At 35.9% G+C, this 25,876-nt stretch overlaps 1 protein-coding gene across 8 annotated transcripts in view; it reads right to left on the bottom strand.

The window, feature by feature from the left end:
• The window catches only part of plppr5b (phospholipid phosphatase related 5b), a 55,250-nt gene extending 32,460 nt beyond the window's left edge, over positions 1–22,790 (bottom strand). For 5 of the 8 annotated variants that reach the window (XR_014209801.1, XR_014209802.1, XR_014209803.1 and 2 more), the window contains exons 1-4: positions 22,545–22,790; positions 22,391–22,431; positions 20,324–20,396; positions 8,894–9,082 (exon numbers count right to left, since the gene is read on the bottom strand). Coding sequence is in view for 4 of the 8 variants with exons in the window: in XM_082183693.1 (XP_082039819.1) it covers positions 8,894–9,082; positions 20,324–20,374 (240 nt within the window). In the remaining 4 variants the exon portion in view is untranslated. Of the gene's footprint in view, positions 1–8,893; positions 9,386–20,323; positions 20,397–22,390; positions 22,432–22,544 lie in introns of those variants that run through there. The other 3 variants (XM_082183694.1, XM_082183696.1, XM_082183695.1) reach the window with 3 other exon arrangements.
• Positions 22,791–25,876: the final 3,086 nt, after the last annotated feature.

Here is a 25,876-nt window from a genome sequence, read left to right as displayed (position 1 = left end):
CCATTGGTCAAACAAATAGATAGCCCTGCCCCTGACCTCATACCATTGGTTGGGCCTGTTGCAATGCCAAGCTGGTCAGGATGCTTGTGTTTCTTGCTTGTGTAAGTCTTAGACAGTGACTCCTAGTAACTACAACACAGTATGACTGACTGAATAACAGCAGGAGGTATAAAAGTAGGTTAACTAAATTAGGTTTAAACAGTGTTTATAGTCAGCTGTTATAGAGACGTTCCAAGCACGTAAGACTTTTGCCCATCTTCGAAACACAAATGAAGATATTTTTAATGAAATATGAGAGATTTCGGTTTCTCCACTGACAGTCCACGCAACAGCCACTTTGACGCTTCAAAAAATTCAGATCGTAAAACAAATCCATATGAATCGAGTGGTTCAGTCAAAATTTTCTGAATAGACTCGATCGCTTTATGATGAACAGATTAAATGTAGGCTTTTATTCACATATAAATATTGATCAGCGAACATAAACAGAAGCTCAATCGTATGCTTGATGCACAAGAACAGACCTTGTTGGTTCTTGCCGAAGCTGAAACGTACTGCGTAACACAAGAATGAACCTCAATGGTTCTCTAATGTAAAGCGAACATGTTTGAGCTTCCGTTTACCACATCTGATGTGTGGGCTGATGAATGGTTATATGTGAATAAAAGCCTAAATTCAATCTGTTCATCATTAGTTTTACAATCTCTTTATGAACTTTTTGAAGCGTCAAAGTGTCAGTTGCGTAGGCTGTCAATGGAGGGACAGAAATCTCTCAGATTTCATCAAAAAGATCTTCATTTGTGTTCCGAAGATGAACGAAAGTCTTATGGGTTTGGAAGGACATGGGAGTGAGTAAATAGTGACAGAATTTTGGGGTAAACAAACCCCTTAAGGTCTGGATTGCATGTTTACAATTTTTTTTCACTGATTAAAACATGTTAATAATCTGAAACAGGTAAACACACCAAACAATACAAAAAATAATTACAGTACAGATGAACTCGAGCACACAGTGGTGTAAACACAAAGAACTAATCTACATTAGAATAAAGAGGTTACATCTTTAGCGGTAAGCTCTAAGCATGAGGTTACAGTCTTTGAAGTTACTGAGTGGAAATACCTCTCTTTTACCATACCAATATGCTTGCCAACATTAAGTGCTGTCTGTAGATCTCAAGAAGATCTCAAGAAGAGGAAGAAACTAAGGATACAGCTGAGCTCATTTCCTGAAGTCATTTTTACACAAGCTTGATTTAAAACTGTAAAATAACAGTTTTAATACAACATATTCACACGTTTCTGCATAACGGCGCTCCAATAAACGACACAACACAATCATGATGTGTAGCCCATCGCTAATGCCCAAAAGTGGACATGTAAACTCGACCGTTTCCAACCTAATGGGCTAAAACTCACTAAACACAGAGCAATTCAAGCATGAAGTCCTGATCACTCAGCCAGACATGAACATCTGTTAATTTCTCGCTGGTTTGTAGGGCCCATATGATCGCTGTTGACAATGGAGAGATATTTGTTTGGACTGTGTTAATGAACAGCTATTTCATACTCATCATGGCTCACTTTCTGTTGTCAGAGCATCTTTTCAATCTGTTCTATAGAACGGAGAGAAATCTAGAGGTGTATTGAATAAGAAGAATTATGCTGTGAAAAATAAGAAATCTCCACAACCTCTTGATTTTCCTGATTACATTTTTAAAATCACCCTTTCATATCAAAAACCCTTAAACCACTGAATTCAGAAACATTACTGGGATGTAACAAGGCAAGTGTCATAAAGATTATAAATATATAAAGACCACAGAGACAAAAAGATAGGATATTTAAACACAGCCAAACCTCAACAATGGAGTATGTTTGGAATAATCTCTGAAAATTGAGGATTAAGATAATTGTTTTTGTGAAATCTTCCTAGAAAGAGAAAAATCAACAACAACAATACGAACAAACATTAACCAGTACTAACAAGGCAAGCCTTTTCCTCATCTTCATGTGGAAGCCCAAATCAACTCATAATTATTACTTACAATTTCGGAAATGAGCTTCCATACCATCAAGTTTCTCCTAAACAAGATTTCAAAACAAATTTGGAAACCTGTAAGTCAAAAATTATAAGTATTAGGGCGGTAAAAGAAGACTTTTTGTACCCGTCTATTAAATTCTACAACAAAGTGTCATTAGTTAAAATAACAATACATCATCATTACCAAGATGGCTGCCAAGTGTAGTGACTTGCCTTAAAGGGCCTTTGATTTTGGTCAGTACCGACAGAGACTCCACACACATTATTTGAGCACTGCATACTAATAGATTTTGAAACCATATTTGCTCATTTTTGTAATCTTAAGTACTTTACTTATAGATAACCCCTCTGTGCCAGACAAAATATACTCAATGAATACTATGACTGACTGGGAATGGTCAATACAGCAGTTAAGCATGCTTACATGAGTTGTGAAGTAATTTACTGTATTTTGACCATCTAACGATAACATAAATGGCACTTGAATCCATACACATTTATATAACACCACACAGCTGCTAAATGGATGTAGTTCAATATGTTTTTGAAAGCATAATGGTGGATTTGCCATAAAATTGTGTTGTCAATAGAAACTGGTTGTTGAATTGTCCCTGATGGCAGTCACAACTCAAATGTGAACTCTACTTAGACATACAAGTGTATACTAAGACATAAAAGAAGTAGTTCTGAGGACGGACATAAATGGAAAGCCTCGACATCATCCAAAGAATATGATGATCTATCACATCTGACTGCATATCAGAAGCAGACAGCTGTCATTCATCAGTATCTATGCTCTTCAGAGTTTTCATGCATTATAGAAAATAAGCACCAATGCAACAGCTTCAAGGTTAGAGAGATCAAAAACAACACATGCTACACTCAAATAAATAAATGTTCTTCGATTTTGAAATGTAGATATTCTCTTCACCACATCAATAATTTCATCAAGCTGTAAAAACCTAATTGGAACCTTTATTTCTAAAACTGAGTCAAGTGAAATATGAGCATGCTTATATTAGCTTGTTAGTTATAGTTATTTAGTCATGTAGTAATTGCCTTCTCCTAAGTGACTTGCAGCACATCTTTATTACAGGGACAGCCCCCTGGAGCAAGCTGGGTTAAGTGATTTGCTCAAGGGCACATGATGTTAGGGGACGTCTGAATGAGCGTGCATGAGAGTATGTGTTGTAAGACATGTTTACAAGTGCACTTGCAAATCATGAGTTAAAATGACAGACACATTGCATCTTAATCTTGCCACGACTACTGGTCTGATCTTTCTCTATCAAGTGAATCTGCAAAAATCATCATGACAATGTTTGGGTAAACCGATTACACTCAAACTTTGTCTATTATAATCTCTGACAAAGAATGGGCTTTGTTCTGGTTTAGCACATTTGGCAGTGATCTTCAAATTCCATTCCTTATCAGAAGATTTTTTCAGTATTAAATATGTTGTAATCCGTTTTAAATAAAGATGTGATTGGCATACTTGTCTGACTTATCCAAACGTCTGACTGTCAACGGGTGATATCGCACAATCGCATCCAAATCCGGCAGCGAACTTATTATATTGAGGGATTTTTTTAATCATTTTTGCATTTTGCTTTTCATTTGACTTTTCCCCCATAACCCACACCTTAACCCATCAATGTCATTTTTGCCAATATCAGCTCAAACTGAGCAATATCTCTGTCTGAAACTCATATCTTTACCGCAAGACTTTCAGACTACAAATCACAGTGTGGTGGTTTCACTGCGGAGATAGAGTTCATCTCTCTTTACGACAGCTTTGGCTGGGGTCACAGTGTTACGACGTAGCAGCTGGATTGTAATTTTTTCTGTCTAGAACAACATGAGCCAATATCTGTCTACGCCACTCTGCTCAAAAAGGTGTTTGGGAAAAATATAACAACCTAGCTGCCGTGTAGCGACACTTATAACCTGTCAGCACTGTGAATGAAAAATGCATCTATTACAGTCTCCAGAAAGGAATCACTAAAAATAAGTAGGGGAGACCGGGGACAGTTGCAACAGGGGACGGTTGCAACATGTCATTTTTCTCCAATCAGAAACAAGCTAGAGTGATGACACTCATACTGCACATGCACAGTTAGACCCTCCACCCACCAAGAAGACAGTAGACATATTCAACATCTGCTGATGTATTTATTGAACAAAACTTGTTTTGGAGGTATGAAAGTAAATTTTTTCATGAGATATATTTTTGTCATACTGTCCTGAAATTTTGTATGATTTAATCAAAACTTACATAGTTTGAATTGTTGTTGTGTTGACTACTAAGTGACATGGTTAGCATGTGTCAAAGTCAGTGTGTCTAGCAGGCATATGATGTTCTGTCATGGCTGATAGGGTTGGGGACAGTTGCAACATGTTATAAATTGCATGTTTAATAAAAGTTTGTTGCATTACAAATTGTTAAATTCTTCCTGTCTGACACTGAAATATGGAGAGATTGAATAGCATCTGTAACACCTGCACACTGAATCTAGGTAGGCCTATGTTCTACACATGAACAAACAAAACTCAATAACTGTTATTTGATAAATATGACTAAATAAATAAATAATAGGCTACAATAATATTATTGAAATAAATAATACTATAATATTATAGTAGGCCTAAAACAGTTAATATTTTCAGAATTCTTTGCTCATTGAGACAAAAAGCTTAAGTTAATTAATGAAATTTAAGTTATTTTTAACATGTTGCAACCGTCCCTGTGTTGTGTTGCAACTGTCCCCTGGGTCGGGGTCAGTTGCAACATCTGACTTCTTCCATTCAAATAAATACTGTGAACGATATGTCATATATAATCATCTTTAAATGGTACGGGTAATTAGCAGACAGATGCAAGTTTAATATATACAAATTTGGTTGGTCTAGTCCAAATAGTCTCTGAGTAATTGAGAGAAATGCAAAAAGTGTTGCAACTGTCCCCGGTCTCCCCTAGTCTTTAGTTTAGATTTTCTTATTTCCTTCCCTCTTTTTACCCCTCACCTTTTTCTGCATTTAAACTATTGAAACCAATCTATTCTCATGCTGTATCTGATTATTAGCATAAGGTATAGTCCACATTACAGCTCATAGCTAAAAAACACCCACATATAGACAGGAAGCAGGAAGAACCATCTGACTGAAATGTAAAGTGACATATCAACGATTTTTGTGTGATGTTTAGAGTTGGGTAACTCTAAGCAAAGCAGAAAATACAGATCTGCTGAAGGCAAGGCAAAGAATTTAATTCTCACCAAGTGCTAAATTTGCAATAAATAAATAAAAATAATAATAATAATAATCAACAACAACAACCTTGGCGAGTAAATAAAACATGACTCAAAATGTAAAATGTAATTATCTAAATAATCCAACTGTCATAGGGGCAAAAATATAAAATAATAATCAAATAAATAAATACATAAAGTAATATCAGGAACATAATGCACGACAACATTGTTATTGGGTAATTTCCAGCTCTCACCACCCCCATTCTCTCTACTAGTAATACGACTAATAATACCAATAACAATATCAACAACAGCATTTACATCCCTCAAGGATATAATTTACTTTCTATTAAATATATATATATTATTTTTATTTTTTTATTTTTTTTTACTCTTGAATATCTTTTAAAGATGCAATGTCTTGAAACTCAGAAAACTTCCAAAAAAATAGCAGTTTGTAAATTTGCACACCCAAATTATTTAAAAGAAATACCATCTTAAAAACAGCCATTCAAATTGGAGCATGCCATTTGGAGAAAGTGTTTGCAATGTTTGTGTTAGACGGTATGCATATAGACGGTACTTGAACAGTTTCTGGTCAGTCTATGGCGCACCACCTGAGGCTGAGACTAATGCTGGGTACACACCAAAAGGGCTGATTTTGGGCTGATTTCCCCCCTTCTGACAATCCTAGCTATGTCCCGATTATCTTGGTTCAACAGATTATCTTATCAGATTTTCCCTTGGTGTGAGGTGTGTTAAGAGTGTCCGAACCTGCTCGGAAGAACATCGGAGCCGCCCCGATCGCGAATCGTAAATATTCAACATGTTTAATATTTACGATCAGAAATCCTGATGTGTGGGGGGAACTCCGAGGACAAACGCGCGCACGTTCTGGAGATTATCACGTGAAACAAAACAATATCCAATCAGAAAGCGAGATGATGGAAGACACGGTCATTCTCACACACACACACACACACACACACACACACACACACACACACACACACACACACACACACACACACACACACACACACACACACACACACACACACACACACACACACACACACACACACACACACACACACACACACACACACACACACACACACACACACACACACACACACACACACTTGCAGGAAGCTGAGTGTTAAGGGTTCAGTGAGGGATTAAATTACTTTTTCTAAAGAGACAATAAATCCAATAAAGAATAAATAAAGACAATAAAGAATGAATATATTTCTGTATAAAAGGTTATATATATATATATATATATAAATAATGGTGGGTACCATGTTTTTTTTCACGTGAATTTTCTGTGAAAATCATTCCAAACACTATCATCGCAATTTCTTCCTGCATATCATCCCCCATGCTTATTCTGAAGTCTTGCATGATTTTGCGAGAATTCCTGTGTTCACAGTTGAGACTCTGTATGAAAATCTGTTCGTGTGTGGTGTGCTGTCTTTGTCACATCATGGCACACCACACACACTATAGGAGCAAAACGCTTAAATCTAGGATTTTTTGTCCTCATGTTTGTGGTCTATCACATTTTGAAAATCTTATAAGATGTAAAAAATCTTTTGGTGTGTACCCAGCATAAGGGACTGAGACTTTACACAACACTGTTTTCAACTAAAAACAGAAAACTTTTTATGCGTTTTGCCCACTCATTTACACGACAACAGCGTTTTGGGGGTCTGAAAATTAAAGCTTTTGAAAAATGGGTTTCAAAGTGCAAGTTTTTGAAAATGATACTGTTATCATCTCCATGTAAACTACAAAAATACGAATTTGTGAAACCGGTGACGTCCTGCATACTGCATACATACATATTACGTGTTCAATCTATAGACGCTTAGTGTTTCTTTACAAAGTGACAGCGCCAACTACTGGCCTGGCATGAATATACAGCGTTTTATTCATTTTCGCGGATCCGTGTGAAAGGGGATCGTTTTGACAAAGATGTTGCCTGTACACTTAACTTCTCAAAAACGCAAAGGAAAAACATTTAAATTTTTAGTACATCGTTGTCATGTAAACATACCCTAAGGAGACAGGTCACGCAAGCAAATAACAAATATTGTATATTTAGCAGAAACAAAGAAAAAAACTTGAGAAATAGAACAAAATAATGGGGTCCAATAACATGTAATCCTAAAACAAAATAATAATGAACCAAATGAGAACACATCCTTTTATCTGCTGCCATTCATCTGTTAAACACATTAGGTGAATAAAGAACCACGCTATGAGCTGACAGAGAAGCAAAGGTCCAGCGTGGCAGCACTTCAGATTGAGTCACTGCCAGTGATGAAATTATGTGGGCTGGTGAACATTAAATTACAGACAGTGAGATGTGAGATGTCTATACTCACAGTTTGCTTTTTTCCTCATGAAAAAAACCTGCAGTTTTCAATAAACAAATGTTATTTAACATTGACGCAGTTGTGAGTGAATAGACAAGCTAATGATGGCATTCAGTACTGGGACAGTGCCTGGTGTGATCTCTAACATCAAAGGCTTTGATATGAGGAGAGAGGGAGGGGGTTATGATATGCAGGCTTAATTTATGGGTGCATAGATAATGAAATCTCATTATGCTGACTTACCAAGATGGAACATGCAGTAAACATATTTGGATCTGCTGCTTAATTATACAGTCCTGCATGCATGAAAATTACTAAAAATTATCCTTTAAATTACAAATAAACACAAATCAGAAGAGCTGGAAAGGCTGTTATGACTCACATGTAAGTCTTATCTTAAAGACTCATGGTGTGCATTATTTCTGTAACCCAGAATTGCCAGAATCACGCTACTGATGCACATATTACGAAAGTGTTTTTATTAAACCTTTTTATCCCATCACACTTAATATCAATGCACGAATCAATCTCTAATCATATTCCGTGCAGTTATTTACTAATCAAGCAAAAAGAGTTTGATCTCCCTTCATGAAATTATTAATTTAATAATCAATAAATAAAAAAATAAATAAAAAAGAATACACACACAATTGACAAACAATATCAAATCCCTTAAATCAATATTAATAAATATTAAAGACAATCAGTATAAGTGATCACATGAATTTATAGTCTGATAGGCTTTCATGAAATTATTAATAACTACAAATCACTTAAAATGCCTTAAAGAAAACCAAATATGAAAATCACTAACAAATCATAACCTCATAGTCTATCAAGGAAAATCAATACCAAGTATTATCACCAATAAATCAGTTCTGGACTGATGTGCTTACAATCGATCATCAACTTATCAAGAAAGTCCATGAAATCACTAAACATCTAATCTGCCTTGATGCATTCATTCATACATTAATCAATAAATGCAAATGCACATAAAAAAACTTATAAATGATAATCAACATCAACTGATCACTTATCAATCAATAACAAATCAATCCACCACAGTTGTCCTTTAGCAATCCCAAGCCATCTTTTATGCTATAACTCATTCATTGATATAGCACTTATCAATGATAATCAATATCAAATGATTCATCAATAGCACTTATCAATCAATGTATTTACTGGCATAAGAACTGTCTTCAGTGACTCACCAGTAATGTGGGGACTCCAGTGACCACCGCGTACAGCAGGGCGGGCGGGATGGCGCTCGTGTCCTCGGGTCCGAGGTAGGGTTTCGTGTACGCGGTCTCGTAGCAGAAGAATCCCTGCACGTGCACGTTGAACGTGTCTGTGTACTCGAAGTAATATGCCAGCATGACCGTGCCCGCCATGATCACCAGCTGGAAATAAAGCATGGTCGTCAGAGAGTGGGGCAGGAACATTTACCAACAATCCAGTGGAGAACCTCCAAACATCTGAGCTCCCGTTATAGTTCCCGCATCTCGCCGGGTTCCGACGCTCCGAGCGCACGCGAGGTTGGCACACGAAGACACACTCGCTCGCATGGCACTGCGCTCGAGCCGGAATGAGAGAGCGAGAAAGAGGAGAGCGCGATAAAGTGCCACCGCGCGCTCCTCACTCAAAGCAGCTGATGATGAAGAGACACGTCAGGCGCCGTGCCCGCGCCTCACCATCATCATCCGCTCAAAGGCTCTTAAAGAGAGGCGCTATTCCGTCAGTCACTAAATGTCACCACTGCTCCTTTAAACCTTGACGAAAAATTTGACCAATCATAAAATAACGCACACACTAACACAAAACGCTAATGTTTAAAACAAACTCTAATGAAACTTCAATTGCGCGCGCGCGTGTGTGTGTGTTGGGGAAAGTTACTTTTAAAAGTAATGTATTACATATTGCGTTACTCCTTGAAAAAGTAACTAATTGCATTAGCCTACTTAGTCACTTTTTATGGAAAGTAATGCATTGCGGTACTTTTTCTTTACTTTTTCTCATCTGGGCTGGACTTGCTTGTTTGGTTTTTAACATTGTTGGCAACTGTAAAGGCCCTTTCACACCAACGGTTAAAAGAATAAGCCTCAAGCTGAAAGTAGTCCAACCTTACTCCTGATTTATCTTAACATGGGGACAAGAGAGGCGTCAGTCTATAAATGTGTAAACAAATTAACTTGCATTACGTTTTTGAAAAAGTAACTCAGATTTGTTGTAAATCTAAAATAAATGCGTTACTTTACTTGAAAAAAGTAATCTTAATTACATAACTTGCATTACTTGCGTTACAAAACTGCATGTGTAATATATATATATATATATATATATATATATATATATATATATATATATATATGTATAAGCTTTACATTTCATTTTAGACCCAGAAAATCTACTAACTACTAAGATTTGGTTGCAAATGTGTTTCTTTCCAAAGTAGGTTAGACTGTTTTATTGTTGAATAACAGCATAAAGAATAACATAAAATCAAAGATCACACAAGCTGCAGAACTATTTAGGATTTTCTTTAAGTTGATCTGAAACAATTTCACCTTTTTCAGATATTATTACATTTCTTTTTTAAATACACCTTATTAAAACAGCTGTGATAAAGTCTCACATGGATTATTTTTCCCTTTGCCAAAAACATTAATAAACCTCGAGTGAGACATTGTGAGGAATCATCTGCCCTGCTGGAAACCCCTCAGATTTCCACATTAACCTTGCAGAGAATCAATTACAGCGCTAGCATATGTTTGACTGTGTGATGTGGTAGAGCTGTACATCTGTTGAAAACTCTAGGAAAACTAATCATGATAATTGGGCTGTTATTTACATTACTGTGACAGTTAGGATGTGTTTCCACTGAGAAGAAACATGGCAGCTGGGCTGATAAATGTAGCTGTGGTTTCCATGATGGGAGAGGAGAGATCATAAAAAAAGTGATTCTATAGAAGAACCATTTTTGGTTCACTAAAGAACCTTTCACTGAACAGTTCTTAAAATAATCTTTTTTTTTCTTAGTGTGAAGAACATTTTAATAATCCAAAGAACATTTTCTACTATAAAGAACCTTTTGTGTTATAGAAGGTTCCATTGATGATAAAGGTTCTTCATGGAACTATATAAAGAACCTTTATTTTTAATAGTGTGATATTGTGCTTTAATTTTGCAATGTTTTATTAGTAATTTAAAACTCTACATTAATAATGTGTTGTTTGTTTCCAAAGATTTTCTTTAGCACTTGAGATCAGAAATGATTGATGATCTTGGGGATGATGTATCACTGAACATGAAAAGCTTATTCTTGATTTTTACAGTTCAGAAACACCCAAAGGAACCAACTGACCTAGATTGTTTCCAAACCCACAGACCAATAAATCAGAGTCCTAATAAAGACATCGCTACAGACTGGCATATAAAGAAGACAATATTACAAGTAATGAAACAAATTACAGTGATATTCATAAATCCATTAAAAGCAGCCACTGCACATTTTATCATTGCTTTTATAAACAGCTCCTACAGTATTAAAAGACTAACGACGGAAAGCAACTTCAAAGCAACTTGTGCACTTTATTTTTTTAAGCTTCATGAGAAATTCATGGACTGTCTTGGGCATACTTAAGAAGATCGGAAGGGATTGTCTTTGCTTTTTTTTATATATATTTGTGTCAGAGAAATTTATTGAAATAAACGGCACTCAATGAGAGGAGCAATACAATACAACATCTGTGCAATACATGCAAGTGTATCACCATGACTCTGTTTCATTTCCACTGCAGAATACAAGTAAGGGGCCTATTCATTATGTTACTATTCTGTTGTTCACCCTCAAGCTGTCCCAAAACTTACTTTATTTTGTGGAACACACAAGTAGTTGTTTAGCATAATGTCCGTGCTGCTAATTGCAATGAAAGTGAATGGTGACCAAGTGTCAATATGATTCGATAGCGTGCAGCATGTTGGGTTCCGGATGTAAAAACATAAATTTTCTCCATAACGAAACTGATTTTGAATGACAACTGAATGATAGACCTACTGTGAGCTACAAGGATGCTAATCGATGGTATTTGCTTCTGCTGAAACCGCCAGCCTGCATTATTTCAGCTTATTTTTTTTAAATAATCATGATTAAAAGTTAAATTCCTGGTGGAAAAACTGCATTACCAATGATGTTGTACAGAAAATTACACCAATCAGAGAGTCAAAAAAAGCAACATGTTCCAAAATAGCTCTTTAGCTCCGCCCACTCCCACGATGTGCGAGATGATCTCCATGTTCTCAAAATACTAAAATGTTTGTGTATATGCATATTTTACAATAAACTTAAAATATATTGTTTTTATACATATAATCAATGTTCGTAAAAAAGTATTTTTATATTTCTCCATCATTTTAAATTCGATTATGCTGTTCGCAATGCTTCATGAGACAGTAGATCTTTTCCTCACTAAAATCGTTAAGTATACAATCTTGTACCTTTGTCTTTGTGTCCGATTTTCAAAAACTTTTTAGCTTCAAATCAAAGTTTGTTGTGATTCACCTCGTAGCTGACTGGCTTGGTTCATGGCTTATAACTCTTTAAAGCAGGGCTATGCAGTTTCGGGAATTTCTTCGCTGTATTCTCGCTTTTTGCTCACAGGTTTCTCTATAGAGCTCCCCCTACAGCTTCGGAATAGATATTTGACAACACTGTCGAAAAACTCGTTGGCGACTCTCAGATACCAGAGGCTAGTAGATTAACGACATCAAAGCAGATGGGACATTCTTTAAAACGTCTTCTTCATTCGGGTTCGAACAGCGTGAGGGAGCGCAATAATGACAGAATTTGAGCAGATTTTTTTGCCGTAAAGCAATTCGTTACATCGCGAGACCTGATATTATGCGATACTTCCTGACGCTGAGGCCGGCGGCTCGCCGGCTTGCAAGGGTGGTTTTTCGGCTCACAGGCGCTTGGGGGGTGCGAGACGACCACCATTCAACCCGAAAAAAGTCATATAACTATTCCAATGACTCCGAAGCTGTTCGGTTAAGGTAAAAAAGCTACTTAGTTCACCTTTAACAAATACTTTTTTTTAATCCCTATGGGAAAATTTATGAAAAAAAAACAGCGCCGGAACCAGCGCTGCTGAAAAAGGAGGCGGGGTCACTGTTTCCCTCTATATGATTTATGCACTATAATATAAGTCTTAGGAAGTCTTTCAGTAAGGAAAATGATGAAATTTAAGTCTCATAATCTTCTCCGCTGCCGCAGGCCAACTTTCATTTTCATTGTATGGAAAAGAGCAGAGTCCTGGTGGTCTACAAAAGAAAGAAAGTCAAGTGGGTGAGAAAATGATGATTGAACTTTCTCTTTAAAAAACATCAGAAATCTGTGCTGGTGGGCTGCAGTGTCATCTTCAATATGAGAGTGGCTTTAGATGAGATGGTTTTCTGGAATTAAAGGGCTTCTTGTAAACAGCCAGCAAGAGCAGTTACTTGGTGTTTGAGGGCCACCATACTTCAACAAAATGAAATGGTTCAATTACAAGACTGAATGTTTGATTAACATCAATTAGAATAGTCTCCCTGAAACATCAAACGTCTAAAATGGTCCCAGTTAGGGACAAAACACAATGACACTCCACACAGATAAAGAAAGGAGGTCAATTAGTTGCATTTAGATGTCTGAACATCAAGCGGAGAAGACTGATTAATTTTGAATAATAAAATAATCATTGTAAAGTAGAGCAAACGCATCAATACACCTCAAGGTCACTATGATTTTAATTAATAATACATTTTAGGTATGCATGTATGTATAAAATATAAATATGTAATTCATTTAAATATGAAATGTATTTAATTTAATTGTCAAAATAATAAAATGGGCAGAAACAACCCTATTTGCATTAAAGTTACCCAAGCCATATCTAGGGACAAAAAAAAACACAGAGATGATGGGAATTGGTTCTTACTCCACCTAGCAACCACCTAAAACACCTTAGCAACCATCTAAAACACCTTAGCAACCATATAGCAATACCCTGGAAACCCCATAGCAACACCATGGCAACCACTCACAACACCCTACTTTTGGACATACTCCTATATTTGCATTTTAGAAGTGACCAAAGCCATATCTATATAGGAACCAGAATACCAAAGAAATGAAGAACACCTTAGAAATCACCAAGAAACCACATAGCAACGCCCTGGCAACCACCCCCCTAGTTCTGGACATGGTCATATTTTATTCAGTAAAAAAAAATAAAAAATTCCAGGGACCAGAATACCACAGAGACAAAAGTGATAGGCTGCCTATCACCCACAACACCCTTGTTTATAGACATACTCATATTTTCTTCAGTATATAAATATACGTTTTTAAGAGTCTAGGCTGAAAAACAAGTAACAGTCTTCTAGCTTGTTAAAAATCTGACCTGTTGTCTTGCATGTCCTGCTGGATGAGTCTTCTGTTCACAGTGAGCATAAGTAAAGATATGAGAAGGTCTGTTTTTTGAGCCTCCAGAAGGACATAACTAAGCTCAGCATCAAAGCCATATAATAGCCTAGAATGATTTAGGCGAGTATAAAAACCCTTTCTCTCCCTCTAATAGTTTGCCGTTGCTTGGTTAGCGGCTGTTCTATCACTTATTCATACAGCTCATGATTCTTTTAAATGACTCTGTGGCTTTAAGACAGATGATTCACGGAGCACTTTAATCATCCACTTTTCCCATATAAAGGTGTGGGTGTAATGAAGCATTAAACTCAATATTAATGCAGATCATTCAGGAAATAAGGAAGAGAGGACATGGATGCAGGGCTTTTCTAATGTGCCCCTCTCTCTCATATATATATATATATATATATATATATATATATATATATATATATATATATATATATATACACACAGTATATATATATATATATATATATATATATATATATATATATATATATATATATATATATGCAGCAGTTATTAACTTTAAAGCATTAACTTGCTTTTATGAATGTCACAGAGAATGACAAGTCTCATTACCTGAAAGGGAGAACATCCTGGGAGAAATTTGCCTCCTCTTTTGTTAAGTAAGGAGGTTTTATGAGGCCACAACCCTTTTGAATATGACACGGATATATTTTATAGAGAGGAAATTTAATGTGGCCTTTGAATTAATAGAACATTTGTTACCATGAAAACTGAATCAACAATTCTTTTTGCTTTTAGGAATATTGGAGTATTTATTATAAATGATTTATCTGTGCACATAAAAAAAAAATGTTTTATTCATGGGCCCTCATCTTTAATAAAAATAATCACTTCTATTCTCTGACGACATGTTTACTGGCGTGAGGGCGGGACAACCTGTCACTCACATGATATCGACCAATAGCAAACCACAACCATCCAATCAATTCCCAATGGACAAAATCAAGTTCCACCCTAAATTTGTTCTTGTTCAAGAAGCCGTTTCACTCGGACATACTGTACGTCACAATAGGGGAGAAAATACTTTCATGTCTCCTGGGAATCTGCTAATATGACAACAAGTACACTTCCAGAAACTGCTATTTTGTTCAGCATTTTATGGAATCAGACTTTTAGTTTTTAAAGAAATGACACATCAAACATTATGTTCGAATAATTTCTCAGATGCCATGTTTGTTCATTTTGAACAAAATCAAAGCAAACAAGCTGTATGGTGAAGTTTGGCAAACTCTGATCAGTGCTTCCACCTCCAAACATTTGATTAATCTACGGTTCAGAGATTCAGATGTCCTCGGAAGACCAATATTGCACATAAGCCTATCTTTATCTTCCATCGAGTCTTTAATTAAACCATTTCAAGAATCTCACATTTTGATGGAAGTGTCACTGTAAGACAATTACATAAGGGATAAAGTACAGCCAGACACTTATTATTGCAAATTAAACCCAGATACTAGATCAGGAAAAAAGTGGGATCTTGAATCAAGGGTTTATTTTGAAATAATGAATAGCTGACTGTACGTTACGCTGCATGGATTAAACCTGAAATTGAGAAGAATGGTGTATGGTTGCTACAAATAAAATGTCCAATATGATGATCTCTTACAAGAGCAATGTTTTGAATGCCAGTAGTGTATCAGTGTATTGGGGATCACTCGATAAAGGAGAAATTATAGTCTGTCCACGCTAGGCATAATAAAAGGACTGTTTAGTTGACTTTCCTTTACTTGAGAAATGAAATATGAAAGCCTGCTCTTGCCTCAAAGGTGCCACAATTCTGCAGAAACGAAGTGCCACCTAGTGGCCACTAGAAGAAGAACAACAATTTTGCCACCAACTACAACAAAGCTTAGATGGAAAGACAAAAAGGACTGATATATGAAAAACAAATCCATGTTAAAGCAAAATAATGGACACATTATGTAACAATTATTTAATACATGAACCAAAATGTATATTATATATATATAATACAAATATTATTATTAATAATAATAATAATAATGTAATATAACATAATTATTAAAACATTTACTTAAAAATAATTTCTCAAGCCACCTAGCAACAACTAAAAAACAGTTTTAGACATACACAGATTCTCATAATAATATAATATAATAATTAGCAACCATCTACCAACTTCCCAGAACACCCTAAAAACTATTTTTAAATATAATATGTTATAATATAATTATTTATTTTAAGAAATTTCTCAAGCCACCTATTAACCATCTAGAACACCTTAGCAACCACCCAAAACACCCTAGTTTTGGACATTTTCTTCAGGAAATTTAAAAAATATATAATATAATACATAATAAAACACACATATAATACAACAACAGCCTAAATAATATGATATAATATAATATAATGTGTATATATAAGAGCAGCTTATATAAGAGCAATATAATATAATATAATATGTGTATAAGAGTAGCTTTTATTAACTCCTTTAAACTTACGAATAAATAGTAGCTCAGCTAGTTTCCTCAACACTGGAATGAATAACCTCTCAATTCATTTAGAATCTGTTCCAACATTGCAAAAACACAATTATGCAGAAAATCTGCATTCTTCTTGAAGAAAGTGCCACCCAAAACAGAAATGCTGTCAAGCACGCTTCCTTCTTAGGATCGATATTTCAAAGCGGAGCCCTCTATAAACCTCATCACCGGATAGATCTCAACAAGGCATTTCGGACCACTTGCAAATATTTGCAGACAGACGCGTCGCTGATTGCCGTGGCACAGCAAACAGCCGTTTCATTCCTGAGGCCCTGTGCCAGTCTCAGCCCTTCAGATTAATGAGGACGCCCCATGGGGAGCGATGACCAAGCATTTCATTACAGGCTAACAACAAAAGCTAATTCAGCACAGTCCCTCATAACTGTGATCCCTCCGGACAGCAGTAAACACTGCCGCTTCGTGGAGGGAATTATCTTTCTTGTTTTGCAGCACTCCACGCATGAAGCTCTCAAGAAGTCAGTGACAAGCTTAGCGAGCGAAAAGTGTCTTTGCAAAACTCTGCCTCCCCAAACGTAATTAAAAATTGATCAGGGTCTGTTGAGATTAATAGAGATTTGGCTGTAAGAATTCATCTGCAAACAAGCTTAAAACAAGCGGTTACAAGGACAGATTCTAATGTTTTCAAACAAAAAAGCTCTTTTAGACTATAATATTATAGACTATAGACTTCACTCCAAAAGTTTGGGGTCGGTAGGATTTTTTTTTTTTTTTTTACTGTTTTTGAAGGCATTTTTTAAATAAAAAATACAGTACAAAACAGTAATATTGTGAAATATTATGACAATTTGAAATACCTGTATTCTATTTTAATATATATTTTAAAATGAAATTTATTCCTGCGATGGAAAAAGCTGAATTTATCATCATTACTCCAGTCTTCAGTGTCACATGATCCTTCAGAAATCATTTTAATATGCTGATTTGATGCTCAAGAAACATTTCTTCTTATTGTCAATGTTGAAAACAGTTGTGCTACTTGTGTAACATTTTTTCAGGATTAATTGATGAATAAAAAGTTAATAAGAACAGCATTTTATACAACTTTTATATTATTATAAATGTCTTTCCTGTCAGTTGTGATCATTTTAATGCATCCTTTCTGAATACAAGTATTAATCGTATTAACTGACCCCAAACTTCTCAACGGTATAGTGTATAATGTTTTTTAATGTCGTACTGCTTTTTTTTTTTCATCTCTCACTATCCACCAAATTTCTCTCCATCTTCAGGCCACAGTTTAAACTATGCCGTTTGCAATAAATATAGAGCGAGAAATACATTTAGACACTAAGAGTAAATCAGTTTTTCATGAGAAATCTGCTGCTGGTTTGTGTTTGCATTATGGGTAAAGTGAGGCTTGATTGACTGTTGTGAGTCAGGCTAGACTGAATGTGTTTCTTTCTTTCTTTTTATTTATTTTATTTTTACATCAGTGGCGCTTTAACATGGATGGACTCTCACTCTACACCAGAGATGCTTCAGGCTGCCTCAAACCATTTCTGAATTTCCCTTATATTTATGATATGTTTAATATTATAAAAATTCAGAAGGGCAGATTCTTATACAAGCTGTCAGGTGCAGTGAGATCTGAAAGCATAATACATTATCCAATATACATTAAGTAACTATAAAATGCATCCGTTTCCCCGACTAACAATCTTTATGGGTATGTGCAGGGGAATATGTGACTTACATAAGAGTCACTTGATTTCCCTGAATTTTGCTGCATGATGGCCGAATATATAGTATTTTTGGCAATACATCAGTGAATTACTGTGCTAAGAAGAGTTTCTGTGCCTTTAGGTGTGAGGGAAGATGCTGTATCTCTGGCTGTTAATGCATTGATGTATACCTCTGTAGAGGCACTACAGTATATAACACCCACCTCTGCAGCTGAGAGCTAATGTGTGGGCAACTCTCTTCCTCAGCTCAATCCAGAGATTTGCTGAAGTGCATCTGTGATTTACTGTCAGACAAAATGTGCAAAAATTGTACCATTAGCTTGTCACTCAGGCAGGTATTAGTAACTTAAAGTGATAGTTCACCCAAAAATGAAAATTCGGTCATTTACTCACCCTCAAGTTGTTCCAAACCTGTAAGAGTTTCTTTCTTCAGCTGAACACAAAAGATGTTTTGAAGAATGTCGGTAACCAAACAGATGATGATAAAAAATAAAAATAAATATGGAAGTCAATGTGGCCCATCAACTGTCTGGTTATCCATAATCTTCTTATTTTTGGGTGAACTATCCCTTTAAGCTACTAATATGCAACCATAAAGTACTCAAATGTTCCCCCTTTTTAGGAGTAGTTAAGGTTAAAGTCTCTTTAAAGGAAAGTCTGTTCACTCGGGGGCCATGTTTGCGACGCCTCCAGGCAGCTATTTTGGGCATCCAAGACCTTGTCCTATCCATTTAAATGGGGGAATCCTGAAATCTCAAAAACTGATTGACAAACTCATAATTAAATAACATATTTCAAATCAGCAACAAAATCTGACATGAGCTGTCCCATAAATGTTGTTTCTTGTGCTTAAATTCACCTTATTCTTAATGCACGGCGTCGAGGCTTCCGGTCTCATCCGCTTCTATTTATTTTAGCTGTGCAAAAACTGTCTGTTATGGTGCTTGATATTGCAGACTGTACTTATACACTCACCTAAAGGATTATTAGGAACACCATACTAATACTGTGTTTGACCCCCTTTCGGCTTCAGAACTGCCTTAATTCTATGTGGCATTGATTCAACAAGGTGCTGAAAGCATTCTTTAGAAATGTTGGCCCATATTGATAGGATAGCATCTTGCAGTTGATGGAGATTTGTGGGATGCACATCCAGGGCACGAAGCTCCCGTTCCACCACATCCCAAAGATGCTCTATTGGGTTGAGATCTGGTGACTGTGGGGGCCATTTTAGTACAGTGAACTCATTATCATGTTCAAGAAACCAATTTGAAATGATTCGAGCTTTGTGACATGGTGCATTATCCTGCTGGAAGTAGCCATCAGAGGATGGGTACATGGTGGTCATAAAGGGATGGACATGGTCAGAAACAATGCTCAGGTAGGCCGTGGCATTTAAACGATGCCCAATTGGCACTAAGGGGCCTAAAGTGTGCCAAGAAAACATCCCCCACACCATTACACCACCACCACCAGCCTGCACAGTGGTAACAAGGCATGATGGATCCATGTTCTGATTCTGTTTATGCCAAATTCTGACTCTACCATCTGAATGTCTCAACAGAAATCGAGACTCATCAGACCAGGCAACATTTTTCCAGTCTTCAACTGTCCAATTTTGGTGACCTCATGCAAATTGTAGCCTCTTTTTTTATTCTTGATTAAAGAATGTTTGTTCATAACTTTGAGAGAACCTTGCCAGAATGTTAGCCAAAGTTGTGAGAACGTTCCCATATAATGCTTCCCCTCAAAAAGAGTCAATAGCCAAATGTTTTATTAACCAAAATGTCTCTGAAGAATTGAATTCACGTGTAAGAAAAGGTGAGTTCACAATGGGCCAGCTGTTGCTCTTCAATTGTTTATGCTGTGTACTATGGGCTTCAAGATCACAAAGTTACTTTGTCATTAGTATGCAGGTTGTGTATATGTGTTTCTTACCTCAACAGTGAGATATTTGTAGAATTCCTTGCGAATTCTTAAATCAGTCATTTTTTTCTGTTAACTTGGATGTCTGAAAGAAAGATAAGCGAGTTCAATGGGGGAAATATAAGCAGCAGAAACCACTGGGTGGCACTAGTGATCCTCTTTTGATGGTTGCACTTGTTTTGTTCAGAAGTGTTTTCTCAAAGTATATCACATAATTTTTCTAACATCTTTAAACAAATTTGAAAAAAACCATAAGAGTTCACAAACTTAAATAAGACTTTATGCTTTCTGAAAGTTTATAAAAGCTCTTTTTATTTTGCAAGCTGTATCCACCAAGGTCACCATTTCAAAAGATTGATGTTTAAAAAGCATCCTTGAGCTGGTGGAAAGTGCAATATAAAATAAAATAAGTAAGAGAACCATTGAAGTGACATGCATACAGAATTTGTTGGCATTACATAGCAAAAGCATTTGAAAGATTTCTGAATCTAATATTTTGTCTTTTTAATTTGTTAAATATTATATTCTTCTTTGAAATCAAAAGGTTCTTTACAAATTACATCTTGTAGTTCATGTCCAGCTGCTTAAAGCATTACATCGGGTCTAGAGTGAGCATTCGGTCTAATTTGTCTTGGTTAAGCATGAATTCTTAAATGCAGAAATTTGGTTTAGTCTATACCAGAAATCGCCCCTCAACTCTTCATCATGTTCCTCAAACCATTCCTAAACACACAGTGTATCCTGGTGCCATCACTTCCCCAGGTAAACGGGGCATATGTACACGGCCGTCCACATTAGGTAAGAGAAAACTTGACTCATCGGACCAGGTGACCTTCTTCCACTGCTCCAAGTTCCAGTTCAAAGCTTGCGTACCCAAGACACTTTCGTGTCAGAGACAGAGTGCGGTGAACTGTGTGTTGTGACACATTCCTCCCATAACCAACACTAAAAAAGTGACTTGTGCCACAGTAGACCTTCTGTTGACTCGGACCAGACATGACAGCTTCCGTTGCGCTTGTGCATCGATGAGCCATGGGCGTCCATTGTACCTCCTCGGACCACTGTTGGTAAATTCTCAACCCATAGGCCTTGCTGTTTCAGAGAGACTCTGACCCAGTCATCTTGCCATAATTTGGCCATTGTCAAAGTCGCTCAGATCTTTATTCCTGCCCATATCTCCTGCATCCAACAACTTGATTATGAGAACTGATTGTTTGCTTAGCATCTAATCTACCCAGACCTTAATATGTGGCCTTGTTAGGAGATGATCAATGATATTCGACTTCACCTGTGACTGGTTATAGTTTGGCTCATCGTTATACCTCATTTAACTAATAGACAATAGCTATGTGATTATAAGGAGGGTGGCTATAAGACGTATTTAGACAAATGAGACACAAATAAAAAAAATTTGAATGTCTATGCATTATATAACAATATCAAACCAAGTGGCATTTATTTTAAAGAAATATAGCACAAGCACAGTTGTCAAGCAAACATTTCACAAACAAAAGGTTTGCTGCTGTAGGCTTCAAATGATAAAACATCACTGTTCTTAAAAAATGAAAACACAAATATTTGGACACTTCTTGGTTGTGAAACATTAGAAGAAAATGTGCATAGTTAATGTGAAAAACTAAACCTGTTGTTTCTCTGCCAGGGCTCCTGTGTGAACTTGAGAAGAACTAAAAAAATAACCTTCACACCAACTGATTAATAGTAACTAAAAATGGTTAGGGAATGTGAAGTTAGTTGTAATAAAATCTTTTGCATAATTTGTTTGAAGGTGCAGCTTATTTATATTTTGTTATCTAATGCAATTGAATTCAGACACTTTTAAGTGTGGCTTAAGTGTCTTAGTACTTTTTGGGGTCCCTGTATTCCTTGTTCTCGATGCATATTGTATATCCAGCTGTGCATAGTATGCACAATTAATAGTGTTATATTATAGTATAAACAATTAAAATTCATACTGATTGTACACAGCACAAAAGACAAACATAAACTTCTTTAACAACTTTAAGTCAAAATAGCAAAGGAAAATCCATAATAATTCTGTGTGAAAATACAGTGTCCTACCTTTGGCTGTTTGACTTTATAACGGCAGGACCCTACTGGAGCTGTAGGAGGGAAATATTTAGTATTCTCTGCTGCTCGCCGCTCACATTTGTTTGTTTTACTAAACTTTCGAAAGTACAACTCGTATCTAGGCTATTAAATAGATGAGAATTACCTCAGTCTGCTGCTGTTACTGTTCTGCGCACACGCTTCTTCAGTTTCTTGCGCGCTTCAGGACAATGATCCACTGCTTGTGTCCACTTAACCTCATCTCTGTTAGAAGGACATGCACACCTGTAGAGTTTTGTTTCTTTACGTGACATAACGCTGTTGTAATTAATGTCATTGGAATTAGAATAGAAGAGGCGCCGTTTTCGTTTTTGTGACAAAATAAACCTCCATCATCGTGATCGGGGTTCCATTATTGCTTAATCTGGTCTGTGCACGCATTATCTCCATTAGTGACGTCAGTTTAAAGTAGTAGCCATTTTTTCTCTCGAAATACTGTATATGTTTGTTTATTATTTTACTGGTTCTTTGTCTACTGTTTATAATTATATTATGTTATTATGTTGTATTATTGTCTACTGTTTATAATTATATATGTTAAATTCTGTTTTGATGTGTTACTGTGTATTTGGTTTTATATGTTCAATAAAAAAACGCATTTCGATTATTATTATTATTATTAATAAACACATCTGAATCACAGTCACAGAACGATTTGCTGATTTGCAGTGTGCATATGTACAACCTTGTGGCATTTAATAATAATAAAACATACTCATAATTCATCCTTACCATCTATGGCAAGCCGTTTTGACATTTAATCCTTAAAACCTACTAGTATCCATTTTCATGCTACTAGTACCAGAGAATGTCTAATAGGAAAAGAATTGGCACTCTCTGCTTACTTCCGGTTTCTAGACTGGCTGCAGTAACACGTCTCTGTCCATGCGGGGGCGCTCGCAGGCGAGTGCAGAATGAATGGAGGTCTATGGCGCTATACCCATCAAAATCCACTTTTCTCAGGATATAATTTTTTGTCTAGTAATTTGAATGTTGTATTCGAAAGGAGATTGCTGGGTGTTAGATTTTTTAGAGTCACTTATTTGCTTTAAAAAGTATTTTAAAATGTCAATGACGTCATACACATCGTACGACCAGAGATACTGCTTTACGGCAATCCTTCAGTCACTTTGGTGCTTTCGTGCTCTGCACTTTCTTTTCTCTCGAGGCATCGACAACACAGCTGACACAGGTAAATACACGTGCTAGAAGAGTTTTTGTTTTGTTTGTTTCTGGTCCCGCTTCGGATGCCACGATGCCATCAAGCGGTATCTCTGGTCGTAATCAGTCCTTCACTGACCAATCAGCGTTCATTAGCAGAATGCTAGCGTGTTATGGGCAACAACAACTCAACCTGTAAGAAATCGAAAGGACATAAGTACTCGTTCATTCCATTTTCGACCTATAACCCATGTTGAACTTGCAAAACCTACAATAAAATTTGAGATTTCTCAACGGCAATCGGGTGAAAGAGACACATTTAGCCGTCTAGCCCCATAGACTCCCATTCAGTCTGCACTCGCCCGTGATCACCTCCAGTGGAATTCTAATGGAACTGCAACCAAGATTGATACAATGGGGCTAAAAGGAAGTGCCAAGGCTCTCCGTAGACGGGCTCTGCTAGTACTTATTTTTTAGATACTAGTATATATTCCATTAAGTACTAGTAGCCTACTTATTCATTAGCTATAGTGCTTTTTTTAGGTAGTGCCTATACGTTATAGCCTGCTTATTCTTTAGGTAGGCCTACTAGTAGGCTACCTTTTTAAAGATAGGCTACTAGTAGGCCTACTTATTCATTAGATACTAGTACTTATTCCAAAAGTGACTATTTAATTATACCTAACTTGTTGAAAAAATAGAACTTGTGCTTATTTTTTAGTTACTAGTAACATTTTAGATCAAAGATATCCTTACCTTAATATAGTACCATTTAAATAATCAGTATGCAAATAATATGTTTAATATTAATGAACCAACAACATATCAAAGAGAGATGACACAGGAAACGGACTGAATTGCAGTAGGCCGTTTTTATAATAACAATATAATAATAGCCTACCTTTTTAATGGTATGGAGTAAAAAATTATATAGTGCATATATATTCTTATTTTGACATGACTCTCATTCTCAGACGCAGATTAATATTCTGAATTTCTGATTGTAAGGAATTATGAATGCTCACCAAAAATCCCAATCTCTGGGTATTGTGGTTGTTTGGCTGGTGGGTATGAACCGGTTTTTGGATCTACTTAACTGTTGTTTGAATTTTATTATTGGCCGTTAAGTCTTTATTATAGCCTACTGTACATTCAAAACAATTTTGTCATATTAAACATATATCTTTCCTTGTGTTCATGCTAACCAATTAGCTAGATAAACCAACAAAGCCAGTTACTTACGAAAAATCAATCTTCTATAGCCTTTAGCCTGCATTACCATATGAACTCTGATTGGATGGTTGAGAGAATACTCATGTATAATGATCTGATTAAAAAAGATTAAAAAAGATATCTCTTGATGTTTTCTTACTAGTTCCTTATGAGGTTGAAGATATCTGCAAATTAATAGATACTAGTAGCTATTCTGTTTTGATATCATCTAATAATTTATGACTAGTAATTATTCCAATATTGACTAGTATCTTTTTAAATATTACTATTAAGTATTCATTAGATGCTATACTTATTTATTGAATACAATTACTTTTCATTCGATACTAGTACCTATTTAACAGATACTAGTTATTTGTTAGGTACTAGTAGCCTACTGATTTAGACACTAGTATCTTTTTTAATTGTAACTAGTAACATTTCTTATCTTACTAGTCACAACTGTTTTTTTACTCGTCTTATGTTATGACTAGTCAGAACGACCACTGTAGAGTTCAATTAAAAATCTCACTGGTAAAATAAAAAATCTTACTAGTAAAAGTTGATATCTGAATGATGGATCCCCATAGAAGTATGGTACGGCAATTTTTTTAAACTTGTTACTAGTAACAAAAGAATAGTTAATAGTCACTATCGAAATAAGTACTAGTCTAATGAATAAGAACTAGTACCAATTTAATAGGCACTATAATCTAATTAATAAGTACAAGTGTCTATTTAATAGGTACTAGTGAATGAGCTCCAGTCTCTAAAAAAATAAGTAACTAGTATCTAATGAATAACTACTAGTATCTTTTAAAAAGGTACTAATATCTAAAGAATAGGCACTAGTACCTAAAGAATAAGCACTAGTAGCCTACTTAATGGAATATATAGGCTACTAGTATCTGAAAAATAAGTAGCTAGTAGCATGAAAATAGATACTAGTAGGTTTTACGGATTAAATGTTAAAACTGCGTGCCATAACCGTCTATATTCGTGACATTATTAATAATAATGCGAATGACTGGAGGAATGTAGCCTACAGCTTGTGCGCATGCGCGT

Source organism: Leuciscus leuciscus (assembly GCF_965113295.1).
Source record: "Leuciscus leuciscus genome assembly, chromosome: 11".
Lineage (NCBI taxonomy): Eukaryota > Metazoa > Chordata > Actinopteri > Cypriniformes > Leuciscidae > Leuciscus > Leuciscus leuciscus.
This window is presented reverse-complemented; position numbering and strand designations above follow the sequence as displayed.